This window comes from Ursus maritimus, unplaced genomic scaffold (assembly GCF_017311325.1).
Source record: "Ursus maritimus isolate PB19 unplaced genomic scaffold, ASM1731132v1 scaffold_24, whole genome shotgun sequence".
NCBI lineage: Eukaryota > Metazoa > Chordata > Mammalia > Carnivora > Ursidae > Ursus > Ursus maritimus.
Genome location: NW_024424897.1, coordinates 36,484,458 through 36,506,862, shown reverse-complemented (window position 1 = coordinate 36,506,862; position 22,405 = coordinate 36,484,458). Strand labels below are relative to the sequence as shown.

General features: G+C 48.1%; 1 protein-coding gene and 1 pseudogene across 6 annotated transcripts in view; one reads left to right on the top strand and one right to left on the bottom strand.

The window, feature by feature from the left end:
* AP2B1 (adaptor related protein complex 2 subunit beta 1) overlaps nucleotides 1-14,319 on the top strand; it is a 119,481-nt gene extending 105,162 nt beyond the window's left edge. For 2 of the 6 annotated variants that reach the window (XM_008695409.2, XM_008695410.2), the window contains 4 exons: nucleotides 64-148; nucleotides 1,094-1,180; nucleotides 7,176-7,330; nucleotides 13,868-14,319. In XM_008695409.2, the coding sequence (XP_008693631.1) occupies nucleotides 64-148; nucleotides 1,094-1,180; nucleotides 7,176-7,330; nucleotides 13,868-13,942 (402 nt within the window). In that variant the 3' untranslated portion in view covers nucleotides 13,943-14,319. Of the gene's footprint in view, nucleotides 1-63; nucleotides 149-1,093; nucleotides 1,181-7,175; nucleotides 7,331-7,695; nucleotides 7,981-13,867 lie in introns of those variants that run through there. The other 4 variants (XM_040640989.1, XM_040640987.1, XM_040640988.1 and 1 more) reach the window with 4 other exon arrangements.
* On the bottom strand, nucleotides 9,204-10,646 carry LOC103667289 (annotated as a pseudogene).
* Nucleotides 14,320-22,405: the final 8,086 nt, after the last annotated feature.

Genomic DNA, 22,405 nt, shown 5'->3' with positions numbered 1-22,405 from the left:
CTCTTTCCCTCCTACCTGGCTTCCTATGATGTCCTTATTTTTCCCTTGTTACTTTCGTGGCAGGTGGCTGTGAAAAACAATATTGATGTCTTTTACTTCAGCTGCCTCATCCCACTCAATGTGCTTTTTGTAGAAGATGGCAAAATGGGTAAGTACGGTCTCCTGTGCTTCTGCCAAATATACCTTTGCCCTTCCTCTGAATGTCAGGCGGAGCATAGCCCAGAAGTACAAGTTCTTTTGAAATTAATTTAAAAAAAGGGGGGGATAAGGCTGTTTTAAAGGTCTAATACTTGCTAATCATATTTATTCTCCTGAGTCACAGTTGATCTTGCCTTGCTGTTGGTCTCTATATCACATTGCCAGTTATCTGAATAATCCAGTCACTACAGCACAGAGTAAGTGGTTTGGTGACAAGGAGATGTGGATTTGAATCTCACATTGGCTGTGTATTCACTGTGTGATTGTGACAAGGTGCTTAACTTTTCTGAGTCTCCGCTTCCAAGTTTGCAAAGCAGAAATAGTTATTGTAAAAGCTGGATGAGCTAATATATGCAAATTGAGCACTGAGCCAGCCCTATATTAAGTTCTTACTGTCTCAAAATAAGAATTCAGTAATTTGTAGTAAACATTAATACTCCCCATGTGGTTGTTGACATTTCTCTCTTCCCTTACTTATGAAACCACCATCTAATAAAACTCACTTACACTGGTACATATTAAGTGTGTTGGCGCTTAATTGATTTGATTCTTATAGTGGCTCTTTGGGTAGGCAGGACAGACGTAATTATATATGATGAAATTAAGGATCAGAAAGATCGCAAGACTTTGCCAAAGTCATGAAATAGGAAAACAGTGGAGCCAAGACTAAACCTTAGATGTCAGCTTCTTCCGGTGTATCTTAGTGCTGCTGGTACGAGATTAATTGATGTGGAGTGTAGCACCTCTGCTTGGCTAAGAATCGGCTCCAGTTCCAGGCCGTTCCTGGGTGTATTGTAACAGCCAGCACTCCAAAAGAGAAATGGTGTAAGGCACCGGAAATCAGAATATCGACAGACTGTGCACACGCTTCTTTTCCCTCTGCTTCCCCATACAGAGCGCCAGGTCTTCCTCGCCACGTGGAAGGATATTCCCAATGAAAATGAACTTCAGTTTCAGATTAAGGAATGTCATTTAAATGCTGGTGAGTAATGACTGAATTTCATGTGCATCTTATTAGGTATTTGAAAATTTTGTCTTCTTTCCGCATCTGCCTGTTTCTGGTGGGTGTATGGTGGATATTTGATTTGTTAATTTCTCTTTAAAAACTTGAGGTGTTTTGATACAGGTACTAGATTACTTCCAAGCTAAAAGATCTCAGAAACCATCTAGAGTGGGTCCATCCACCCAGTTCTTCAGTAGTCAGGCCCGTGTTAGTGGTGTTGCGTGCACGTCCTCCTGTGCGCCTCAGGTGACGGAAGGGCCAGTTGAGGGTGTACACCCTCCCAGGAATTAAAAGGACTCTCCTTCTGTATCAACCGTGGTACTGAAGAAAGGTGACTCTCTGAGATCCTTAGGTAGAATCTTGTGTTTGTTACTAAACAAAAATACCTCATAGTTGATTAAATTAGCCTTTTTTTTTTTTTTTACTTGCCTAGTATCAGCTTTCATAGGATGATAACTAACCTCTTTAATCATCATTAAAAAGCCCCAGACCCTTCTGTAGTTCATTGTATTACTATAATAGAACGACAAAGCAGTAACCCAAGAGGAGAAAGAGTAGCTATCAATCCCTAGGGCTTGAGAGTGATAGGGCTTGTTTCACAAAGTTTTCTCAGGAATGGAAGGGGCCCTGAGCTCCACATTATGCTGCCTTGGTCCCAGTCGCTCTTTTTTGAGACTAGTGCAAGGCTTTCTGAGTTTGAATGAAAATGAGCCTTGGTGCTTAGTCAGTACTTTCTCTTTCTTTTATCTGTTTCCTCCTTGTGTGTTGGTGGGTTTTTGGCTTAGTGCTGTCCCAGTGTCGCTAGAGCATGACACTGGGAGGAAGAGGCAGTATGGGACTACTGAGAAGGGGGAGAAACTCACGGTCCTCTCATTCCAACCTTTTCTTTTTCACTTTCGTCCTTTGGGGGTCTGTGATGTATTCATCCTCTGTGTTCAGACAGATCTCTTACGGGGCTTCTCCTGAGCCTTTGGGGAGGTGTCTGAGGAGATAGTCTTCTATAATTTCCATTGTAATAACTAAGTTGATTCTCTTCAGAAACACCACGCATCTGCCTTCTTCCTAACATATTCTTGGTCTAGGTTTCTCACCCTGACTGGTTATGTTTATTAAACAAAACCTACGGTTTTGCTGCATTTTCGCCAAAAAATCATACTCAAATTGAGCTGCTTTCGGTGCCATATTCTCTGTAGATGACAGTGTTATCTGTCCTCTCTGAGGCTCACGGTCAGTTACCACAAACCTCATTTCACGAGTGTAGGAGCTTGGGTAGCCTTCCATGGTATAAGCTCTGCTTCGGGAAGCTGTCAGGTGCAGAATCCAGAGTGGCTCACGGTGGGAACCAGAGCAGATCCTGTTAGAGAGGCAGCTTCCGGACCCAGCTTGGAAGAGACTCTTCATTTTAGTCACTCTTGTGGTAGTCGGTCCTATGGCAATGTTTTGTGTATTGCTCTCCTGAGAACACTTGTCCCTCAGAGAATTAAAGGGGGTTCTGTGTCAGTTAAAGCTGGAAAATGCAGTGTGAGATGGGCCTCTGCTAGAAGTTGCCATTGCACGTGAGTGCACATAAAAGCTGAGGAGTCTGCCGAGGAAGTGCCTTCCCCGTTGAGGAAGCCTGTTGTACTCAATGTGAACTGAATTTATGGACCATGGAATTTAAAAATCACAAAATGCTTATTATTAACATCTTGTGGAACACCAGCATTCCTTTTTTTATTAAGGTTTTCTTTTTAAATAATTCCTACACCCAACGTGGGGCTCAGACTCACAACCCCGAGATCAAGAGTCGCACGCTCCACTGACTGAGCCAGCCAGGCGCCCCAACACCACTGTTCCTTGAGCCTGATCTGGGAAACACTGACCTATACAGAACCAAAAAAAGGCCAGAATAATTGGAAAGAAGGTTTGGTTTCAGACTGCCCAGTATGAAAGGGAAATGCTTTTTCAAAAAGAAAAAGAAGGGAAAAAAATGTTTGGAAGACTGAGGGTTTTAGTCTGGCCTCCCAAAATAATAGAAAAGACCCCCTGCTTCCAGATTGGAGTTCTGAACCCTTATTGCACCTTGGTGTACACTTACGATCTTGCCAAAGAGGAGGTGTCTGGCCTTTCTCCCAGCAGGGCTGTGTCCTCTGCCATAGCCTGGCACAGTTTCTCAGAGCCAACTCAGTTTTGATCAGTTCTGCCATGGCTTCATGCCAGTGCCTCACTGTCTTGGGTGCTCCACATACCAGTGAACCAGTTTCTCAGTGACACACTGCTTTATGGCCATGCCACACATGGAGTGAAAGGGACAGCGGCACTTTTGTTTTCTCTGGGAGCCCAGGGCCATCATTTTCCCACACGAAATCACTGCTAATCTTGCAAGACCACTTCCTGCAACTCATCTTTTCCTCTGCATCCATCCCAAGCTGTGGAGTGGCCTGGCCTTTCCATTTCCTTCCAGCCCTGAGGACTCTATTACAGTACATTTCCAGGTTTAGTGCCTTCTGATTCAACACCCTGGGTCTAGCTGGGAGCTAAAAATACCATCCTTTCCAGCTGATCTGCCCTAATCACAATAGCACCAGCACTTTAAATAGCTTTTCTGTGGCAGAGTAGACATTGACAGATGGAACTAGCACTCGGAGGGCTATAAGAAGTCACAGGCTCTAAGGACTTTACCAACCCAGCCTTCCACCTTTACGTTTGCTCTTCCATGTCTTTCTAGAGAAGAAACAGGAAGCCCTCTTCCCAAGCCTTAATAATTAATCAGATCTTAGTAGAAATCTATGTGTGATAGGGGTGCTTGTGGGACGACTAGTTGTGTAAATACTAGAAAATGTTAAATCCTGAAAGCACCAAAGTATGGGCCTCCCAGCTTCCTAGCACTTGTCATCTCTGTTGGTGTCAAGAGTTCTGCATGAATCTGTTTTGCAGCTCACCGTGATAGCTATGTTTGGGGTTGGTGTATGTCTTAATACAAGAACTAGTTGCAGCTCTAGAAAGAAATCTTTCTGGCAAGCAGTGTACAAGCCTGTTTTTATAAATTATTTATTCTGAAAAGCTTAGTGGTGTGTTGTGTCTATAAGCACTAGTTAGGCACTACAGTGAGGGACAGATCTTTCTTCTGGTGTGGGGACTTAGGTAGGGGTGTGTTCTGTTTCTCTGTTTTGCTGCAGTCCTCCCTATCTTGTGGAACATTTCATAAATGAAATGCTTCACTGGCCAGCACTTAAATGTAGTTTGGTTGCTCAAGCAGTAAAAAGTGTTGTTTTCAGCAGTCATAGTAGTTTTGAACTTGTTTGGCCCCAAGTGCAAATTTCCCATTTCTGCCGTCTAATATGAATATCATCCTCCCTCTTACTGCTTCTGGAAGAAGTGTGACCTCAGCTAAAGTAGGAAGATGAAGACCACATCCACACCTCCTCAGAGTTTAGGCCCCAGACTCATAGAGCCAACTTTGGGAAAGAAGACAAATGAACCAGAAGAAATCACATCTGGAAGCAAATATGAACCTATTTCACATCTTTTTTTTACTCTGTCCTTTGGGGCAGATCTCCGTGTCTTTACATTTCCTTCTCAGTCTCAGATTCTCACAGCGGTGGTAAGATTACGTCTGATTTCCCAGGAGTTCAGGCGTGTAAAAGGAAAAACTATGATATCTTGTCAAGAAGTGTATCCCAGTCAAGAGGGACTTGGCTGGCTCAGTCGGACGAGCATGTGATTCTTGATCTTAGGGTCGTGAGTTCGAGCCCCACGTTGGGGCTCGATTACTAAAGATTACTAAAAAATAAATAAACTTAAAAAAAAAAGTGTATCCCAGTGTGGCTGGGAAGCCTCCTTACATCTGGTTCCCATCGCTGTTCTTAACAAGAACATTTAGCATGGTCTGATTACCCTTTCATCTCTGCATTCTCAAGCTCAAACCTAATATCTAAGATTTACAAAAATTGACTCACACATACTTATGTTCTAGAGCCCTCCCTTCATTTAGTCTTCTGGTAGGAATCCTGTACAGCCATTCAGTAGGAGCAGAGCCAGGTCTCTGGCCAGAATGTTTCCTAAATGTATTAAAGTTTACCTTCATTCAGCTTGTTTATTCTGCCTGCTGTTTGCCACGTTTTCTAATTTTGGAAGGCTGGGTGTGTGTGTGCTTCCATTTCTTAGCCTGTAAGTGGTGAAACAAGGAGAAGTCTGTAGGAACCTGGGCTTCGCTATATACACCGTCTAGAATGTGTCTGTGCAACAAGGTGGCTCTTCAGTAAAGGCTCCCGTGTGTGTGTTCTGTGTCCTCGGAAATGGGCAAGAGTCTTGAAAGTTAGGAATGGCTTTTACAACTTAAAACAATCCCCCCATGTCTTAAAACAAGACATTCCTGTCAAAACGCATTAGCCAAGCTCCAGCTGGTGGCGTTGCCTAGCAACTCCGGCAAGCTGCAAGAGCCCTTCATTCTGGGAACCAGGGTGGCAGAACTGCCGAACCCCTGAGAAGGGCTTAAAAAGCACGTGGAGGCCCCCTCCTCCAACAGTACTGCCTGTGAGGACCCTGAGATAGACTTTAGCTCCTCAGAGGCAGCCGGTTCTTCGGCTACAGCTGCTCTGCTTGGTGTTAGTGAAAACCTGGGAGGGAGAAGGGGAAGAGTCAGCTAACGACTAGATGTGGTGCAGATGTTTAGTGACTGGGCTTTCGTGCCTCCTCCCCTGAGCTCTCATTGGTTTGAACAGACAGGAGAGCAAGAACTGCTTGTAAGATGGCCCGCACGCCGGCACATGGTTTCCAGTGCCTGTGGCAGCGCACCTCTCTCGGTGGCTCCAGCGCCGGAGTCCGAGGCTTCTTCACAGGCGTTGGTGGCCAGTACCCCTTATGTCCCAGCTCCCGTGGGAAGCAGAGCGATGAAAAACTCCAGGATCCTGGGCTCAGAGAGCTTCTTCTCTAGGAGAGCAGTGAGGCCAGCCATCGTTGTGGCCTTTTCCTAGAGAACATGACAGAATAGGACGGATTTTTATGTGGAGAATTCCTGAAGTCAGCAGGAGTAATTTAGAATTCTCATCAGAAATGAGCATCCTAAACTATCGACAAAGAAGCAGGGTTTATCGGCTCTATTCTTCAAGTTTCTTTCTCTGATGCTTCGGCATCTCTCCTCTTAGCAGTGAGAGAACAAGGAGAGCGAAATGAGCTTTCATTCCAGACTTTCATGTCTCTTTAATGTGGTAGTCACAGGGAGGACCCCAGACACCAACCTGTTCTCAGCTGGGTTGGTGACTCCGGAGGCCTCTGCTGTGACTAGCAGCCCCAGCTCGGAGTGTATAGAGCCTGGGGGCAGTCATGTGAACACAACTTCAGTCTTTCTCAGAGTCTTTGGTTGGACTTTTCTTTATTCACTGGAGTCATGATATTCCCTAGGCTTGAGAAACCATTTACCTGCTTAAAAAAAAAATTCTTAAGCATCCAGGTTAATACATTTGACTTGCAGGATTTCTGCAACTCTTTGCCCTTTTCTGATCCTGGCAGTTGAGGTCAGGCCGGCTCACGGTGAAGTAGTAGCGACTTGGGGAGTAAGTGCGGATTTCACCATCAGTCTGTGTGTGCCTGTAGCTCTGGGATCAGGGTCCCAGAGATGAATAGCAACATGGCAGTCACCGGCACCACCCATACACGCATTGCTGTCTTTGTCCTCTTCGGAGCATTTTATCTGTCTAGCACCTGGTTTAAGATTACCAACTCTGCTGATCCACCATAATCTCCACAGGTAATGTTTACACTAGTGTTTAGTTGCACCTTATTCTGTTTTCTGTCCTGGGATCTGTTAGGCACTTCAAGAGCCTCTTCCTCACCCTGTGCTATTGTGGGAGAAGGGCTTTCTGGAATGTGCACATGTGTCTCTGTGACGGTACTTCTCAGGAGACTGTGTACACGTGGCTCCTAAGGATGTCAGAAAAGTGTGTTTGTTAGACTTTTTAACTGAAGGTGTTGAATTCTGAATCTGTACTCCTAGACACTGTTTCCAGCAAATTGCAAAACAACAATGTTTATACGATTGCCAAGAGGAATGTGGAAGGGCAGGACATGCTGTACCAGTCCCTGAAGCTCACGAATGGTATTTGGATTTTGGCTGAGCTACGTATCCAGCCAGGAAACCCAAATTATACGGTGAGTCCTTTCTCCAGATAGATGAGATGGGTTCGAGGAGGGAGGTAAGAGCCCTTTCATTTTTTCTTAGCACCATGGAAAGACCTGGAGGAGGCGCTTCAGACCCCAGATAGCCAAAACAAGCAGTCGGTAAAGAAGCGCCAGTTACCTCCTTGGAAGAGCTTCTGTAAGGAGCGCTGCGGACTTCCCCGGGTGTGTGCTGCCTGACTCACGGTGCTTATCTCGCATTTCTGTGCGGGTGGTGCTCTAACAAGCTGCCGAGACGGTTGTCTCTACAGCCCATCTCAAGAAGGCCGCCTTTCCTGCTAGTAGAGTTCATGACCTAAGGCTCTCAGAGTCCTAGACACATGAGCCGTTCTTTTTAGCAGCATTGTATGCCCTGAAGACCCTGCTGAGAAAGGTGAGGCAAAACTGGGGCACACCTTTGGAAGACTGCAAGGGGACTGTAGTTTGGAAAACTCCTTCAGGACCATACCGGACTAAAATTAAAATCCTGGCACTATTTTTAGAGCAGGAGTGATTGCCTTGAACAACAAAGACTACACCGCAGGCACCGGACATGTGTTTGCTGTTGCGAAGTGTGATCTCCCAATAGGATGCCGCCTGTCATCACCTGCTGTAAAATAAAAGCCCTTGGGACAGGGACAATATCTTATTCTTCTGTTATCTTTGAAGCTTCTGTAGGCTGTTTTGAAGGGACGGAAGAGAATACCATTCAATATTGAATAACTCTGAGGAAGCTGAACAGGAGACTTGAGGGGACATTTCAGCCGTTTAGCTGAGAAAAGCCTGTGACTGCATTCCTTGATTTTAACAGCCAAGTCTGTTTTCATTAGCATACATCAAGGGAATAGTACCACCCAGAACTGAGAATTCTTGGTGTTTTCCCCACTAGTTCCCTCCCTTGAAGCAGCTGGGGGAAAGAGAGAGAGAGAGAGAGAGAGAGAGTGTGTGTGTGTGTGTGTGTGTGTGTGTGTGCGCACGTGCACTTGGTCCTATCAAGCTAGATTTTTGTGAGTGGGAAACTTCAGGCTTCCTCCATGAAGTAGACACTTCTCCCACCCACCTTCTCCTCCAACAGTCTTGTCTTTTTTGGAAAGAAACTACCCCATCATTTACTTTGAGTTCCCCAAGAAAGGAAAAAGCCCTTCTGTGCTGTTCCTAGAAGGGCAGGTCTTCACTGTAAAATCAGGGTCTTGTAAAATAACTCCCATTTTCTTCCTTAGCAGTGTGCTCAGAGAGAGAGAGTGTGCGTGTTTTGTTTCTTTTATCATCCATTTTATTGTATACAGTCTTTCATCTCAGCTAAGTTAAAGAAGCATGATTACTATTCCTAGTTTGCAGATGAGGAAGCCCAAAGTTGAGAATGATGAGCGCCTTGGAGCACCTGGGTGGCTCAGTTAGTTCAGGTGTCCAACTCTTGATTTCAGCTCAGGTCATGATGTCAGGGTTGTGAGACTGAGTGCCATGTTGGGCTCCGTGCTGGGCATGGAGCCTACTTGAGATTCTCTCCCTCTCCCCCTAACCACCCTTCTCTTAAAAAAAAAAATGATTAGGAGTGTATTCAAGATCCTGTAATTTGTTGGTAGGTGTGTTATGCTTAGAATTCAGGTTATCTCTTGACCCTTCCTACCATATTCATTATAAAGATAGTGAGAATTTTGACAATGTCCTCTTAATGTCACTGTCTTAAACATAATTTGTTTAAAATTTTTTAACTTTTTATTTTGAAATAATTTGAGACCCACAAAAAAAAATTTTTTTTTTAAGATTTTTATTTTTATTTTTACTTATTCAACAGAGATAGAGACAGCCAGCGAAAGAGGGAACACAAGCAGGGGGAGTGGGAGAGGAGGAGCCTCATGTGGGGCTCGATCCCATAACGCCGGGATCACGCCCTGAGCTGAAGGCAGACGCTTAACCGCTGTGCCACCCAGGCGCCCCGAGACCCACAAAAAATTTTTAAAACGGTTCCCAGTTCCAATGTATCTTTCACCCAGTTTTCCCCATTGATAACATCTTACACACCCATAGTACATTTTCTTCTTTCTTTTTCTTTAAGTAGGCTCCATGTCTGACATGGAGCTCAAACTCATAACCTGGAGATTGAGCGTTGCACACTCTACTAACTGAGCCAGCCAGGTGCCCCCCATAGTACAGTTTCAAACGGGATGGATGTTGGCACAACACTATTAACTAAACTATAGACCTTACTCAGATTTTTCCAAGTTGTAAATTACCGTTTGTTGTTGCTGATGGTGGTGGTTGGGGAGAGTACAGCACTGTGCAGTCTCATCACATGTGTGTAGACTCGTGTAACCACCACCACCGGCAGGACATAGAACTGTTCCATCACCACAGACAAATTCTGTTCTTGCTCTCCCTTTATAGACTGTCACCCAGCCCTAAACCACTGATGTTTTCTCCATTACTATAATTTTGTCATTTTGAGAGTGTTACATAAATTTATATTCTTACAGTGTGAAACCTTTTTTGAGACTTTTTTTTCGCATTTAGCACCATACCCTTGACATTCATCCAGGTTGTTAAGGTGTCTCTGTAGTTCTTTCATTCACCTGTTGAAGGATATTTTTTCCCCTTATATATATATTTTTTTCATTTTAACAGTTTTTATTTAAAGTTGTATGTAAGATTACTTTATTCCTGCTTCTCAATTGTTTCTTCTTTAGATTTGCCCTTTGCCTTTCCTACTTGGTGAGATTTGGCTTTCTGTTTGAGGATCTTTTTGCAGTCTTTGTACACTTAGAGTCCAGTGCGAGCCACGTTGCCAGCGTGAGTGCCCACGTGGACAGTCGTGCCATCGCCTTCTCTTGCTGTGCTCGTTCAGTGCAGATGACGTATTTCTTCCTGTAAACCTGGACGACTTTGACAATTCGCTGACCTCTGTAAAGTGTCCTCACACAACCTGCACTTCATCATCCTTTCGGATGGGCGTGGATTGCACACTGTACTTCTGTCTTGGCTCTTTGGAACGAGGGGGGACATAGTCTTCCTGCAAATGTGGGAGGGTGCATTGAAATGCCTTTTACGGTTCCTGCTCCAGTCGGAAGTCACAAAGGAATTGAACGTCATTTTGGCTGCTGGTGCTTCAGTGAGGACTGCGGAAGGAAAGGGCCCCCTCTGTATTTTTTTAAATTTTTATTTTGAGATGATTATAGATTTATGTGCAATTGTAAGAAATAATCCAGTGGGATTTTTGTCCTCATGGTGCCTTTTTTTTTTTTAAGATTTATTTATTTATTTGAGAGAGAGTAGGAGGAGGGGGAGAGAGAGAGAGAATCTTTTTTTTTTTTTAAGATTTTATTTATTTATTTGACAGACAGCCAGCGAGAGAGGGAACACAAGCAGGGGGAGTGGGAGAGGAAGAAGCAGCCTCCCAGCAGAGGAGTCTGATGCGGGGCTCAATCCCAGAACACTGGGATCACGCCCTGAGCCAAAGGCAGACACCTAACGACTGAGCCACCCAGACGCCCCGAGAGAGAGAGAATCTTAAGCAGACTCCCCACTGAGCATGGAGCCCAATGCGGGGCTTAATCTTATGACCCTGAGATCATGACCTTAGTCAAAATCAGGAGTTGGATGCTTAACCCACTGAGCCACCCAGGTGCCCTGACTTATGGTGCGTTTTTATAGCCACACCCACCTCCCTTCTTTCCTTATATTTATAAATGGTAAATTTGTTTATACTTCCTTGCCCTCTTTCCTGTTTTCCATCCATCTGGTGACTAGGTTCCTTCTGCCCACAGAACAATCCAAATTTTCCATCACAACATCTGACATAGACCTAATCCATTCCTCTAAATGGTGCTGCAGACTTCAGAAGCCCTCGGTCCATTCCCTTCTCTCCATCCCCCTGAACGCCCATTACAATATTGATCTGTCTCCACTAGGTATTAAGGAGGAAGGAAATCTGATTGAGCCAGTACTAATGCATGAGGATTGATGGTCCCTTAGCCTCCTAAGAGGTTGATAAATCACTCCCCCCCCCACCCCCCACCCAGTCCTTACTGTATTGAAATATTTATCCTGTAAGGATGAGGCCCCATCACTCCAAGTAACTACATCTTATTTGGAAAGATAACTTGTCTCTGGTGGGAAAGTGTATGTTCCAGACCATAAACCGGAAGTGGATGTGTTAAGTCCTTGGCTTCCTTATCCGGGAGAGGTGACTCTTTCCTTGATGGGTCTAGATGGGTGACATTCCTAAGTGGTTGGTATTAAAGACATGTCACGTAAGTAGGCCAGCAGTGCAAAAGTTAAAACCCAAGGTCTCTCTTCCCTTAGGAGCCATAAAAAATGAGACCCAGAGTCCTAGCTTTCTTTTAGAAGTCAAATTATTTAGCTGCTTTGTTCTTTATGTATGTTTCCCTTGTACTTTCTTCAGGATTTAGCAAAACCTTTTTCTTTTCTTTTCTTTTTTTTAATTCACTCTAGCTTGTCTTGGCTGTACTAGTTGGAAAGCAAAGGATGAGTTTTAAGTCTAAACCTGACCCTTTGTTAAAGGTTGGCATGGCTTGGCGGGTGGCGGGGGGGTGGTAGTATGATATAAGGGGAGAGAGAGGGAGAGATTGATTCTTCCTCATCACTACCCCCCGCAACCCCTTCCAAAGAGCAGCAGAAACTGAGTCCAGGCCTGATCAGTCCATGACCCCCTCCTCCCCCCCAGTGCTAGCTTTGGCAGATTGGGCTCTTGTAGAGCCCCCCAAAAAATTTTCCTTATCAGTCATGAACCCAAAAAAAAAAAAAAAAAGTCTCCCAACTGGTAGATCTTCAAGTATTATTACAAAGATGTGGAAAAAATATTTTGAGGGAGAGGAACCACGCCTCTTTAGTCTGAGAGTTAACTCCCATAGGCTGTTCTTACTCTTTTTAGCTTCGTCTCCTCCTCCTCTTCTGAACCCACTTACTCTCCCACAAGAATTTTCCACAAACTGACAGTAGAGGCTGTGGAGGAGGAGGTACGGAATTGCCCTGTACGGAGCTCGAAAGTCGGGGACGTGCCTGTAGCTGCAGCTTTGACCAAAGTAGGGGCTGTTCTCTATGCATAGTTATACTCTGAAAGTAGTTGGGCGTTTTTTGTTTGTTTGTTTGGGAGTGTGTGTGTGTGTGTGTGTGTGTGTGTGTGTGTTTACATTTGTCAGAATTGTCTTCCTGATTAATGTCAAGCAGCAACTTTGGAAGTGTCTTAGAGACTGAATATTTTTAAAGCTGTAAATAAATAGAGCCTCTTTTGATGTTCTTTTGTTTGGTTGGTTTTGTTTTGTTTTTTGCCTTTCTTTTTCTTCTCTCTCTCTCTTTTTTTTTTTTTAAGTAATCTCTATGCCCAAGGTGGAGCTGGAACTCACAACCCTGAGATCAAGAGTCACATGCTCTACCAGCTGAGCCAGCCAGGCACCCCTGTTCTTTGCATTTTTTTAAATTTGACTTTAAGTTTTGACGATGTGAGTTTTTTCAAAAAATTGAGGGCTGACCAGTATCTTGATATTTTTGCCAAAAATATTTTCACCTTTTGTGTACTGTGTGAAATCATCTGGTGCCTCTGAGAATAAACAGGTAAAATAATCTAAAATCTCCTAGTGCTGTGTCGTGAAAGACAGCTTCTGCCTGTCTACCTAATAGACGAGGACAATGGTGTCAGTAATGCAGAAAGCAAACTAAATTTTCTGGTTCTAAATGCAGTTTTCAGGCTTCTACTGTTATGTTATGGTCAATATTTTTCCTAATCTGATACAAAGATTTCAAATTTGGGTTTAAGGTTTGTGCTCATTGACCCACAGAGTGAAAACCTCAGTGTTCAGCACTGCAGTCGTTTTCAGTGTTTTCACGTTGATTTGGTAGTCGTGAGACTGGAAGAAGCGAGGTGGCAGAGGACGGGCATCAGGAGTGTGTGGTTTGCTTGTTCGAGGAAGCAGCAAGTACATGAGGACGCCGTTGCCATGACTTGCTGTCTGCTTATACTAAGTCTCTCTGCGTTCTTGTCTTCCTTCCCTAATGGCATGTTTGCTGTCCTCAGTGTAGTACAGAAAGGACTAGTTCCTTGAATGTACTTCACGTTTATTTCACTTCGTTGTACATCCTCCTGAACTGGGCCTGACCTCGTCATCCTTGGGAGACAGAGGCAGGCAGCGCAAGTGACCCCCAGCAAGTTAGGGTTTAGCCCTTGCCTTCTCGTTTGGTAATAACCCCTGTGACTCTTGGCAAAGCTTTGGGGCAGCTATTCCCCTACAGTCAGGGGGTTTGATGTGTTTAGTATTAGTATTGGTATTTAGTATTAGTATTCCTAACCTCATGGACCCACAGAGAATGTAGGTGGAAACACAACACAACTTGACATTGATTAAATTGAACATTCAAAACCCAGAGAACTTCTTAAAGGAATCTCCTGGTTTGGCTTCTCAGTGATAGAAGCTCCTCTCTCTCTGAATCAGAAAGAGATTTTCTTGAACTGAGTCTTGGATACTTTTTGAGCTCATGCCAGCCTCTATACTAATCTTCTTCTCCTTTTCCTCCTCACAGCTGTCGCTGAAGTGTAGAGCTCCTGAAGTCTCTCAGTACATCTATCAGGTCTACGACAGCATTTTGAAAAACTAATAGACTGGTCGGGGCCCTCCGGCCACCCTGTGATTGGTGCAAGCCAAGAACTCTTAACTGGAAGAAACTGTATTGCCATGTAGAATACGAACCCAAACACAACTGAGGCCGCCTGCCAAGGTAGTGACTAGTCTAACCTGTGCTAACATTAGGGCACAACCTGTTGGATAGTTTTAGCTTCCTGTGAACGTTTGTAACCACTGCTTCGATCACTTCCCACCTCTTGCCACCTGCTGCTGCGAGCTGTCCTGACTCGTGAGCTTCTCCATAGTGTGCCAGTGGCTGGCATTTTTGAGTGTAGCTTGATATTTTGTAATTGAGAGCTCATTTCAAAAGCAGAAAAAGACAAAAAATATTAAAGCAAGGAAAAGTGTCACTGAAACATAAACTGCACTTTATTGTTTTCTATTTTTGTACATACGAGAAGTGGAGGGCGTAGCATACCCGGTAGAAGGTGTTAGAACAACTGACCGCCGTGGACCGCACGGTCCCGGAGGAAGAGATGCCGTTCTTTGCCATCCTGGTAGGGGTTCTCTTACCTGTGGCAACCTTGTCCCTGGGCACGTGGGTTTTCACTTTTTATCTCTCCCCAAACTCCCTTTCCTTGTGGTTCCGCCTACCCCGTGTTACCGTCTCATTTGCTAGCTCTGCAGTCGGGAATGGGGGTCTTCCTTGAAGGGTGCTTCAGGGGGCAGGAAATAGGTCCTGTCAGCAATAAAGCGGAGAGAAATTGGAACTTACTACATTCCTTTCCCTCGATCTAACCCACAGATCACACTGATCAAGAAATTTTCGTAGAGATGGGGAACAGGAACCAAAACGTGCTTCCCCCCACTCCCTGCCCTGGATTTAATTCTCAGGTCCAGTTCAGATCTAAAATCATGGTTTTAGAGTTGAAACAGACTTTAAATAATAACTTATTCAGCCCTATTTTTCCTAAAATGGAAAAAGACAAAAGGCAAAACAGATGTTAACTGCCTGAGGCCTTTTAGCTGTTGAGTAGCTGAGCGCAGGGGCGGGGACTGGGTCTCCTAAATCCCCACCAATTTGTTTTCACCGTAGGAGTGTCTCACTAATTTCCCTATCTTCAATGCCTTTCTCTTGCCCTCTCTGTGCCTGCTTCTCTGTGGCTCTTCTCATACTCCACACTGATTTTGGCACTCCGTTCATTGGCTTGGGTGGCAGCAGAGTCTGTCTCCTCAATTACTGGAAGGTAAACCCCGATGCCAGAATGAGAGTAACTAAACGTTTCCCTACATGCTCCTAGAGCTACAGTTCTTGAGGCCAGCAGGGCGGGTGCAGAGACGAAGTGAGACGGAGTGAGCTTAGAGAGGTCACAGACTCACTTGATCCCTTTAGCTCTCTGATCTGCCCTGTCACGCCCCCCACAGCAGTTGAGACCATCTCGGAGGGTCAGGCAGTCTTGTCCTCTCTCAGCAGGTGGGGGGAGGTGTGAAATCCCCTTCCTTAACACTTCCGGTGTGTTTTGTCAAAGGATGCTTTGTGCCCAAAGCACCAACTGTTCAGCAGTGTTCACACCGCTATGTGTCTGGGCACTTGTCCCACTGCCTGGTACCCAGTATTCAGGATCCATGAACACGACCGCTGTTCTCAGCTGCCCCACACAAGTCCGAGGCGCTTTGGGGCCCAAAGGGCTCACGTTGAACTCAGACCTCAAAGTGAGTCCAAGAGGAGGAATCCTAGAAAACAAGAGCAGAAGCCACCCCACCGCCCGGTCATGTCTGAAATAACCCTGATTCATACCAGTTACAGAGCTTGGGGGGAGTGGGTCCCCCAAAGCAGTTTCCTAAACCTTGAGACTCCACAAGAAGAATGACTGGGGCAGGGGTACGGGGAAGAGGTGAGGAACTCGCGTCCTGCACTCCCCACCCCTGAGGCACATGGGGAATAGGAAGTCGCCCAAGGAGTACATGTGGGGGGTGGGTAGGTTGGTTGTGTGTCGGGTGGAAAAGCAGGTTGATGGTTTCCTTGTTGGGAAATCATTCGTGTAGTCGGATGGACACAGGCGGTGAAGAAGGTTCACACTACAAATACCGTGTTCTCAGCTCAGAGCAAACGAGTTCCACGAGGAAGTGTATGTGCAGCTAAGCAGACAGAACACAGTTTTGTACCAGAGCATGTCCCTCTGCCCCCGAAACGAGGCTTCTCAACCTCCCAGCAGCGATGGGTAACAGCTGCTGTTCTCAGCTCACCTGACTGAGCCAGTCCGGAAATTGTTCGCGCCTTGGGGAGACTGCCTCCCACTGCACCCCTGAGCGGTTAGGGAGGGATTCTGTGCGGTGGAAGAGGACCTCTCTCCTGAAGAGACAGCGCCTGTTGCCTCCACTGCAGCTTCCCTTTTGGCCCATGTCAAGCTCGGCCGAAGTGGGGAGACGGAGTGGAGATTGCCCTCCATTCTCTCCTCTGCCTCAGTATGTCTTTGTGACGTCGGCTGGTGTCATACAAAGGGCAGGGAAGCACACACACACCCAGAACTCTTGCTGGTCAGAGATTCCCTGAGTGTCTGTCCTCGCCCGAGCCTGTTTCGTGTGTCTGTGTTGTGAAGCTTGGGGCTCTGGAGAGAAATTGGGAGGGGGGGGTAAATGTTGCCCTAAGAATGCTTATCATTCTTTGGTTGTTTGTATCTGTTCTTGGGGAGGGTGGGAGGGGGAAGCTTGACCTTGTGTCTTCGTCAATAAACTCATTTACACAAAATGAAGTTTGTGGTACGTGCTGTGTTCCCAGAACTGACACTCTAGGACACAACACTGCTGCCCGGGAGAGGGATGGGGCATTAAGAACCACACTGCTAGAAACTTTTCTTTGGGCTGCCCCAACCCCCCCAGGGATTTAGCCAGATGAAATTAAGATTGACCTGAGGAAGAATCCTGTGCCTTTTGCAGGGGCTCCTGTTAACCAAGCCCCATATCCCCACCGTCGGCACCACCGGCACGAAATGCTCACAGGAGCCAGGCTGTATTCCCTGGCAGGTCTCCCGCTAGGGCCCCAGGCACATGGTCCCAGGGGCAGAAGCCGCACAGCAGAGCTCCTCACCAGCTTCCTGTTACCCAGGATGATTCACCTCAAAATGTATAAAAGCTGCTGGGACCTGAACTCGGGGCTCATGTGTTCCCAAGTGAAAAGAATTAATGCTTGAAAGCAAGCTTCCCCAGGAGTTCAAGTCTAGTCACCTGCGTCGTCAAAGGAGCTCAGGACCCAGGTGCTGTCAAGATAGAGGCCCCACCCTAGGTTCTGATGAGCGACAGCCTCTGAAGTCTCACAACCCGGAGTGGGGGAAGGAGGCTGGGGGATCCAACACCAGGATGCCCGTAGACCAGTCCCTGAGCCTGTCACCGCTGGAGAGAATATGTGTAAGCTGCTTTTATTACTTGGGGTCCAAATCCCATGAACAGTCTTTGGCAGCCAGCAACTTTTTGCTTGTCACCATGTTGCTGGGTTGCAGTTAGCTCAAGCTGTGACAGGAATGACGGGAAGTAGTGGGGCCAGGGTGGTCTCCCTTGAGGCTCAAAGTCAAAGAAATGAAGAGAGGTGGGCCTTCCTGAAATCTCATCTGGATTCCCAAACTAAGAATGACGTCAGGTTGGGCAAACTCTTGGGACAGAGGCTCTAGTTTGTTGTGTTTTTTTTGTTTTTTTTTTTAAGATTTTAAGTAATTTGCACCCAACGCGGGGCTCGAACTGACAACCCTAAGATCAGGAGTGGCGTGCTCCACTGACTGAGCCAGCAAGGCGGCCCCCAGAGGCTCTCAACTCTTGGGTGCCCGTTAATACCACATCTCAGTTTTCAAAAACATGATTTCTGCTCAGCCAGGCTGGGATGGGGCCTGGGGGAAATCTGCATTTAAAAAACTCCCAGTGTTCTGTGCAGCTGGGGTTGGAAATCAACTGCCTGAGAAAGACACACCTGTGTGCCTACTGTAAAGGATCGCAGGTGTTCCTGTAGCAGGTGAAGAAAGCTAAAGCACTGGGACCGCGGGGCGGGGGCGGGGATCAGCGGAAATGGGGGAAGGGCATTAAGAGGTGCAAACTTCTGGTTATAAAATAAGTCACAGGGTGAACAGCATGGGGAATACAGTCAGTAATGGGAAAGTTTTGCATGGTGACAGATGGTAACCACACATTGTGGTGAAGATTTTATAATGTATGTAATTGTTGGATCACTGTGTTGTACACCTGAAACGAATATATTGTCTGTCAGCTATACTTCAGTTTTTAAAAATCACACACACACACGCACAAAAAAAAAGTTGCCAAATAAAATGCCAGTTGCCCGGAATCATACTGAAAGAAAAAAAAGGAAAAATGGTAAAGTACTTTTCATGCACGTGCTACCTGCCTACCCCATGAATCTGGCATTATCCCCATTTTTCAGGTGAGGTGTGGCAGACCCACATCTCTCGACTTCCTGTGTGTGTCCTTACCCCAAGACACCCCAGATTGCCCTTCAAGCTCCACTGAAAGTTTGGTAATAGGCCATCCCCTCCCTCTGCTCAGCCACCAGGACAATGGCCACCCTGCTAAGCCCCCGAGTTACCAGTATGTAGAACTAAGCAGGCCACGCTGGCCCCAGACTTTGACCTTCCATTGCACCATCTTTCTCAGCCCCCAGAATGGCAGCTAGGAAATACTGAGATCTCAGGTACGTTGTTTCTGAAGCCCAAAAACAGTTGAGGACTCCCGGGTTTGAGCCTTCCTACTCCCACCTCATGCATTGATGCTTTTTCTGATTTTGCTTGGACCCAGATTTCTTTTCCCTACCACCCCCAGCTCCAGGAGGCAAGAGCCTGTTTATTTTAATACCTGGTGTGGCACTTGGGAAAGATCACACCTCCCCCGTTGTTACCCGTTTCTATCTCCTGAGCACTAATCCTAGAATCCCAACCAGCCCCCAGACATGTTATTAGCAACAAGGATGTTTCTTGAAAAGTTTCCGAGTTGGCTGCAAACTTGCCATCTCAGTTTCTCATTTAGCTTTTGCCCTGCCATTCTTGACGCTGCCAACAAGGGGAAGGGTGATTTGGGGGTCGACTGGACCCAGATGGACTTCATCCCCCGAGGTATTGCTTTGAAACACGACTGGCCCGGCACTCAGGCTGAGAGGACCGCTCCCGGCTTCTTCCCGCCCTGTAGGTATTAAAGGAGGATGTTCACATGCAGCCTCTGGCTTTCCCTCCCTGGTTTCAGTCACTCTCCACTTCCAGTCTCAGGCTCCAAAATCCAGCCAAACAGCCTCCGAAAGCTCAGTGGTGGGGTGCGAGGGGTGGAGTGCGTGGTCTTTGTCTCTTCTGTCCCACTTGGGGGTCTGGGCCTCGGAAGCTGCAAGTGGATCCACACATCTGCTCTCCCCCAGAGTCTGGGCTTGCATCTCGGGCACCCACAGCTGACGCAGAGCCACATGAGGCTCGAGGTCAGACAGACCCAAGGACTGGGCCTCTCAAACCTTTTCACCGAGGTAATTGTAATGGGAGGAGAGTGAGCGGCCCCTCTGGTGTAAGTACTTAGCCCCTAGTGACTCTCAAAAAACCCCAATGACTTAGCTGAATGTTAAATGCGGGCATATTTTGCATTTTATGTTAATACTATGGCTGCTTGTTTTTTATATAAAAATAATGTTTTAAATGACCTACCACTGAAGGCAAGGGTGAGATCCCATAATTAACCTATGGCTTTGTGTTCTCCTAGCAGGAGAAGCTTCTGAGAAGCCTGGCGCCAAGGTATGAGTGTGAGCATTGCACAATTTAGATTTCTAGTCCCCCGTGGGCTGAAATAGAACCAGAAAGGAGGATGATGGCCAGGGGAGTAGACATAAAGTCTGAGATCCTTGGGCAGAGTAAGCATTAACGATTTTGAGAATGGAGGATGGACGGTGCCCTGGACAATTTAGTCAAGTTAGGAAAAGCTCTCAGTGACCCCGTTGTGACCCCACAAGGGTCCATAAAATCTGATTTCTCCCTGCCAATTCTTCGAGGAGGAATATTTCTGGGAGGAAGCCACATCCTTCTCAGCCCTGTATTTGCTACTAGCTGCTTCCCTGGTCCTTCTCATACCCCAACCCAACTCCCTAGGAGCCCACCTAGATTAAAAGGAAACGCTTTCCCCGGGTGGTGTCCAACCTCCTGTGTAAAGGGCTTATGTCTTTTAAGAAGGCACGAAAAAATGAAGGCCACACATTGAGACTTGCTACAGGTCAGGCACCGCTGTTAAGAACTCTGTACTCCTGTGGCTGCTTTATGCCCTGAGGACACCTGATCACATCTCCACCTTACAAACCAGGCAATTGAGTTAGGATGGTTCAAGTTACGTGCCTTTCCTCTCCGTCAGGTAGTCAGCAAGAGGGCCAGGATTTAAATCCAGATCTGTCCGATTCTGAGGCCCAGGCTCATAACCACTGTGCTTTATGTCTGGATGGGAGAGGGAGGAGGAGCAATTGGGAACCTGCCCAAAATGCATGAGCCCAAAGGGAGGAGGAAACTGGCTGGGGGGGGGGGGGGAATCCCGGAGCCCACAAGCAATGGAAAGTCTAGAAAGTCATAGTGGGGAATGCTGGGACCCAAGGATAAAATACGGGAGAGCGCTCTGAGCTTCCCCTTCCTTCTTCCTGCGCCGCAGGCAACTAAAATGCAACTCTGGCCTGGTCGCCGCCCTGCTTCAAGACCCTTCACGGCCTCCCTCTCCCGCCCAGGGCTAGGTCCAAACTCCTTACCCAGAAATCACCGCCTTTGAGACCTCACCTCAACGCCCCTCTCAGCCTCCTCTCACCAAGCTCCCAGCCCCCTGGGCTCTCTGCTTCCTGGACTTGCTTTGCAAAGCTCTGTACCCGCTCCTACCTTCTCTGACCTGTAGCCCTCCTCTCCCACAACCTCCCTCTTACTCGCCAACTCCAAATCCATTTATTTGGAGGCTCCTTCCTTCAAAGCTGCCTCCTCTGTCACCTCCAGACTCCTCTAGTTGGTCCCCTCCTTCTGCCCTCCTCCAGATCCTTGGCTTTTCACGCAGCACAGAATTAGTGCTGCTTGGGTCTGCTTCTGCCCCTCGGGCTGGGGTGGGGGGGGCTGCCCAAGTAGGGATCCCCGTCTTTGTAGTCCAAATTTTGCCCTTCAGTAAGACAAGTTACTCAGCCCCTCTCAGCCTCGGCTATCTCATCTGTACAATCAACCTCACAGGATTGTGAGGATTGAATTCGAGGACGCAGGCGAAGCTTGGAGCGCGGTGTGTGGCGCATAGTACATACTCGCGAAATGCTAGCTATCCATGGGATTGCCGCTGTCGCCGCTGGTTTTCGAATAAATATATAGGTGATTGCGCCTGCAACCCTGGCAAGCGCTGCTATGTCCCAGTCTGGAGAAGAGAGGGGAGCAGTCGGTTTAGGGAGTGGAGGTCATTCACTGGCAGGAGATAAGCTGGGCTCTGCGGCTAACCTGGTCTGCCTTTCTTGCACGGCTGCAGCGAAGGGCGAGAGTGACCACCCTGCGCTCCGTCCTCCAGCGGGGCGGCGGAGGAGAGGCGGGACGCTGTCGCCGGCGCGGAGTGCGGGGCACACAGGTGCGCCCGCCCTGCAGTGCACTGGCCTGGGAAGGGTGCGAGGGAGACTAGAGAGGGAAGCTAGGGTGGACGTGGTGGGCGGCGGGGTGAAGGGGGAAGGAATTGGAGTGAAGCAAGAGGCTTTAGGGCCTCTCCGGTGCCTTCCTCCCACCCCTCCAGGGGGGAGCTAAAAATCTGGCAGCGTGAGTCGGGAGGGGGTGCAAATCGAGGCTCGGGGTTCAAGAAGAATTCTTCCAGGGCCGCGCGAGCGAATCCGTCAGGCTCAGGGACCCAGCGGAACGCCAGCCCGACCCCCCCCACCCCCCCGCGCCAGGCCTCGCGCTCCCCTCCGCCTCCCTCCTACCGGCGCGAGCGGGCGGCGCGCTCCGGAGGGAGAGCTGGGCTGGAGGTTTCCTGCCCCCTCGGCGCCCGCACCTGCCCTCCGCGCCCGCCGCTGAACCCGCGCCGACTGGGCAGCCGGGGGCGCCCCCACCCCTCTCCCCCCGGGCCGGGGAGCCGAGGGGCAGCGCCGGAGCCCGGGGGGAGCGCGGCCCCGCCGGCCGGCCGGCCAGGGCCGGGGGCAGCTAGGACGGCCCCGGGTAAGCGGCGGGAGGAGGGGAGGCGGGCGGGGCAGGGCCTGGGCGGGGGGGTGGTGCGGGTGGGAGCCGGGCGGCCGGGCCTGGGGGCCAGGGCGAGGAGGGCGGAGGGGGCCGGCGGGCTGGCGGGGAAGCGGCGCGGGACGGCCACGTGAGAGCGGGAGCTTTGGGGGGGGGTGCCTGCAAGGTGCTGGAGGCGGAGAGCAGGCAGGGCTCCGGCATTCCCCCCCCCCAGACTCCCACCAATCAGGTCATGGGGAGCCCAGCAGCCTCCGACGCCCCCACCCGCCCACTCCCACATGAACGTGTGGGGACAAACAGCGGGC